Source organism: Papaver somniferum, chromosome 8 (genome assembly GCF_003573695.1).
Source record: "Papaver somniferum cultivar HN1 chromosome 8, ASM357369v1, whole genome shotgun sequence".
In the NCBI taxonomy this organism is placed as follows: Eukaryota; Viridiplantae; Streptophyta; class Magnoliopsida; order Ranunculales; family Papaveraceae; genus Papaver; species Papaver somniferum.
In genome coordinates, this window is record NC_039365.1 from 39,580,840 (window position 1) to 39,586,180 (window position 5,341).

Genomic DNA, 5,341 nt, shown 5'->3' on the forward strand with positions numbered 1-5,341 from the left:
CCAATGCAATTTAAATCAAATTTACTTTGTTCCAACAAAATGTATTGATCAAATTTAATTTTTTTAGATCACATGGTTTAACCCACCAGTCCAACCCAGTCCAGTCCATTATGGTTTTAAGGTTTTACTTATGTTATTTCCACATAACATCGAATAGGATGTCCTTAGTAGATCTAACGGTGGATAATAGTTATCATTAGCCCAACAAATAGTTAGATAAATAGACAAGAACCTCTTATCTTACGCTCTGTAACACCTAAAATTTCTTTTTTATTTTTCCTCCTCAACCAAAGTTACAGAGAGGGGAGAACTGGAGATAACTAAGCCGAAGGGGATAAAGTTCTTGGCTGAAAATCAGGGAAAGTTTGAGATTTGTTAGAGAAAAAAGGGTTCTCAATTTTGGAAATATTTTTAGCTCTACCGTAGGATCAAAATCAAATGGTGTTTTCTTAGGAGATTTTTCCCGAAAGAAGAAATCGTAGATGAAACTCAATATTTTTTTCAGTTCACCCTAAATAATTTTGAGCGGGATGAAAATCAAATGCAAAATCTTTTGGGCGGGATTATTCAATCTGTTCGACGATATAAAGAGCCCTAAGATGATGAGGAATTGCATCCGATTTCAACTAAATATTACAAAGGTAGATCTTGTTCTCAATTTTTCCTTCGTCTAGAAAGCTTAGTTATTCAAACCCTAATTGATTCAAACCTTAATTTTTGATTCAGACCTAATTGATTCAAAGGTTAAGGTTTGACACAAACCCTAGTTCTTAATTTTTGATTCAAAGGTTAATTTTTGACTCAAACAAAACCCTAATTGATTTTAGTTTTTGTGTTTTTCTTTTTTTCTTTTTTTTTATTAGTATGAGTAATTGGTACTTCTGATGTTGCTCTACAATCTTGTTTTAATTATTGGTTAGGGAATATATGGGCATACTGAGATTTTATAAAAGTCGGTCAATTTTTAGTGTTTAGTCATGCATCTGATTTTGAACATAAATCAAGGTGTGTAAGAAGAGCAATAAAATTAATGGATTATTTTCATATTTGATTCAATTTTTAGTGTTTAGTTATGCATCTGATTTCTGAACATAAATCAAGGTGTGTAAGAAGAGCAATAAAATTGATAGATTATTTTCATATTTGATTCATTGGCAGCAGGGTTTATGCACCTATTTATGTCTTATTAAGAAGAAGACTGGTGTTCTCTTGGGAACTTCTGGATGAATCTATTACCCATTGTTCTAGTGTTTAGTCTAGATACATATATGCATGTTTAAGCTTTTCCTCTGTTATGCTTAGGATCTTTATGCATAATTTATTTATTATAATGAGTATCAATCAATACATGAATTTCCAGAGTATCTATATTTCATGATTGTGCATACACAGAGTGTTCTACACATAGGTTGTTGTTTGATTTATTAAGTTACAACTAATTTTTATTTACAGCTTTTTTTTCTTTTGATATTCTGAGACCGCATCCTGATCTTGCATCTAATCATACTATTACTTCTGTTAACTGTTATGCTAGCAGTATGAAAGGAGAGTTCAGGATGTGCTTTCCTTTTTCTTTGTTATAGAATAGTTGTAGTTTTTTTCCCAAAATACTATCATCAAGAGGAGCATTCATCCAAGTTAGTACTGACATAATCAAGACCATTTTAATTAACTGTTATATTGAATACCAGACCTATTCATCATCTCAAATGTTATGACATAATATCATGTTTTATAATCAAATCATCATTATGCTCGATTTTTGGATCGAGTATACAAGAATTAAATATATGCAAGCTTATTAACTTTTGACTTTTGATTGAAAAGAATTCAGACCATATTTAATTGAATCATATATATGTATATGCAGTTTCTGATATGCCTATATACGAGAATTCCAGTTGGGAGACAGAGTATGATGATGAGTATGCTGATAATGAGACTGCAGCCCTGGAGGTTCAAGCCTTGCAGAATGTAAGAGAGTCAGAGGATGAAGGCGAAGATAGCGATGGTAGTGGCACCAGTTCCGATTCCGATGGTGATAGCTCCAGTTCTGATGATGAATCTACTGAAAGTCCTGAACATCCTGGTAATGTTTGATCTGTTATACTAGCTTGTTTGTTTTGGACTTAAGTAGAATGTGTATACTCTTACACAATGTTTACTCTTATTTTGGGTTTTTAAACTATAAAAGACACAGGGGCTCCAAACAATACATCAGAGTCTGAGGAGATTACTGTTAGAGGTTTAACTAGACTTAAGAAGCTGAAGAAAAAATTTAAAGGCAAGAAACACGTGATAGAGTTTGATAAACTTGGTCGATTTAAGGGGGAGTATAAATCTGAAATTGCTAGTTACATGGGTGTATTGGTACGTCGAGACGTTGGTCTCAGGCACTTGAAGTGGAAGGAAGTGGAGTCAGTGCTGAGGGATAAGTTATGGCATGAACTATTAGTATGTATATGCTGATCTATATTCAATTTTAGTTATATTTTTGTTGGGTTACCCGCCATTAATATTCGATTCATATTGTGGCAGCGGTTTTATGAAATTGAGGAGACTAGGAGAAGACAAATTATGAAATATTTTTGTGAACATTTGCGCAACTTCAGAAGAAAGTTGTATGTAGAGTTTATAGTGCCCAATTTGGGTAAACCTGGTAAACTAAATACTATTCTTAAACCATATCGTTGTATTGTGAACCAAGAACAATGGGACGAGTTCGTAAAGTGGAGGCTGTCTGATAAATGCAAGGTTGTATATCACACGTTTAGTATTATTATTGATATTAATTTCATTAATTAGTATAAATTTTTTATTAATGAAATTCTTTAAATCTGTATGCTCAGGAATTGTCCATTAAGGGAGTGAAGGTGCGTGAGAGCCACAAATATAACCACAGGACGGGAAGAGCAGGGTATGCAGGGATGTTGGAAAAATTAGTAAGTCCAGTTTCTTATCAAAAATTAGTATTATTTCCATATGATGATGTTCGGTTAGCTTGTATGCTTAATTAAAGAGTACATCTAATGATATGAAGAGTATGTATCTAATATTTGCCTTGTGTTTTTGATAATTACTAGATTAAAGAAAAAGAGATTCGTGAAGATGAAAATCCTTCACGGTCTTTACTGTGGAGGAAGGCACATCAAAACAAAAATGGAGAATACGATGACGATGATGTCAGGGAAAAGGCAGCACATCTTGTAACACGACTAAAACTACCTAGCTATTTGTTTTGTGCTTAAGTAAATGTGCAAATAAGTTTGTTTTAATTGATTAACACTTTTGATACCCTAAATTTTTTGTGCAGGAAGAGTTTGATAAGCAGCTGGAAGATGGAACTTTGACGAAAAAACCAGGCACTGATTCTATCACACTTGTGTTTGGGGAAGAACATGGTGGGCGTGTAAGATGTGCAGGCAAGGGAGTGACTCCAACAACATACTGGAACCTTCCATGGAAAGGAGCGTCCAAGGAGCACATTGAACTACAGAAACAACTGGATGATGAAAGACGCAGGAGCCAAATGGAAAGAGAGAGGAAGGATGAAGAAATGAAGGAAATGAAGGAAGCAATGAATGCGCAGGCAAAAATGATGAGCAACTTAGTGTCTCAGCTGAAATCTCAAGGTGTATTGAAAAAGAAAAAAACCAAGAGCAAAAAGGCACGGGTGTGTTTAACATCATCTAAGTAATTTTGATCAAGTATATATTTCCTAATAAAATTGAAGTATCTAATATGTCAACTGCACTCTACAGAAGTCTCCTATTAGAGAGACGTCTCTTATGCATGAGTCCCCTGTTAGAAGCAATTCTTCAACTGAAAGGCGGGAATCTAATACAAATAGAAAGTACTCTGAATCTCAACACGTATCTCAGTCTACGACATTGAAAGACAGTTCTGAACTCCAAATGGTATGTTCTTTTTCCAAGCATTTAAATATATATTGTTTTGAGAGTTCCATTTGTTGATGTCAATGTAACATATCTGTTTGCAGCCTGGAAAACACAAGCAAAAGTCTCTAGCATCCGAGCATCTGTCCCTTAATTCTCCGGAAGAGTCTCAATTGAAAGACAAAACTGAAGTTTCAACGGTATGTCCGTTTCACAGGTATTTAAATATATATTGTTTTGAGAGTTGAATCTGTTGATGTCAATATAGCATATATGTTTTGCAGATTGGTGGTAAATGCAAATTGGCTCATGCTTCACTGAGAAATATCATTGCATTGGGTAGCGTTCTTCCATCAGTGCCAGGTCAGTTAGTACATGGAGATGAACTCAAGGATGATTGTGTCAGAGTGACGGTTGAAGAATCGATATTCAAGAATCATTGTTTGCCAGTCCCATCTACTCATCTCAGAACAGTAGAGGATGTTGAAAAATCTGTTGTAGCTTGGCCTAAAGAGTTTGTGATCTGTTGCTCTACTGTAAGTTGCGTTATTATACATGGTTTATTACCTTCTGCATCCTGTGAGCATATAACTGTTAACATGGTCTGTTTTCATAATTATACACCCACTTGCTTGCTGCAGGGCCAGCCATTTTCAGACCCTGATGAACATGATGTCGACCCTGACGAACATGATGCCAACCCAAACACTAAGAAGAGAAAGAAGAAGAAACCTTCAAATACAAAGAGTGGGGAACTGAAGTCTCGGAGATCCAACAAGAGACTCAAGATTGCAGCCTAATTATTAAGAGAAATAGTCGAGGACGGTAGAATTTGGATGTTTAAACTTGTAAATCTCCCTTTGAAATTTTGTTATCTTAAGGTTATTGGAAAATTGATCAGATATTGAGACGTTTATCATATGACTAATAAAAAAATTTTGGTTCAATTCTAATTGTAGTGTGATTAATTTTTGTGGATGGTTATTACGGTGAGGTTTGATACGCATGATAGAAAGAAGTGGCCAATAGGTCCCTGAAGTCTCGGTATAGTGGCCAATACTATGGTTGAATATAAAACACACCACCATTTAGATTTTAAACAATGGCCAAAGAATAAATTGAGCTTAGAAAATTGCAATATCTAAGTGGCTAAAAGCTAATACTTTCCACATTGAATACGTTTTGTGTCATTTTTATAAAGTTTATTGCCATGGTTTTTTTTTTATCTTCCGTGTCCGAAAGATGAACAACAACCACGTTGAGAACATTTGATGTGTCTTTGGCAAGTTTTTAGCCACAGTAGTACAAATTCTTAGTGGCCGTAACTTATTAATTGGCCATGTAAAATGTTTATCACGTGTCCGAAAATATCGATGGCCATGGTATTATAGATTAAACGTGACCACAAGTCATGTATTAGCCATGTTAAATTATTTTTCGTGTGT

The 5,341-nt window shown here is 34.6% G+C and overlaps 1 protein-coding gene across 1 annotated transcript; it reads left to right on the forward strand.

Moving 5' to 3' along the window:
- Window positions 1-1,878: 1,878 nt before the first annotated feature.
- Window positions 1,879-4,696, forward strand: LOC113305447. Its single transcript, XM_026554480.1, has 9 exons — window positions 1,879-2,089; window positions 2,195-2,370; window positions 2,850-2,942; window positions 3,084-3,206; window positions 3,314-3,673; window positions 3,762-3,917; window positions 4,001-4,096; window positions 4,181-4,432; window positions 4,538-4,696. Exons 1-9 carry the CDS (start codon window positions 1,879-1,881, stop codon window positions 4,694-4,696), a joined length of 1,626 nt encoding a protein of 541 aa, XP_026410265.1.
- Window positions 4,697-5,341: the final 645 nt, after the last annotated feature.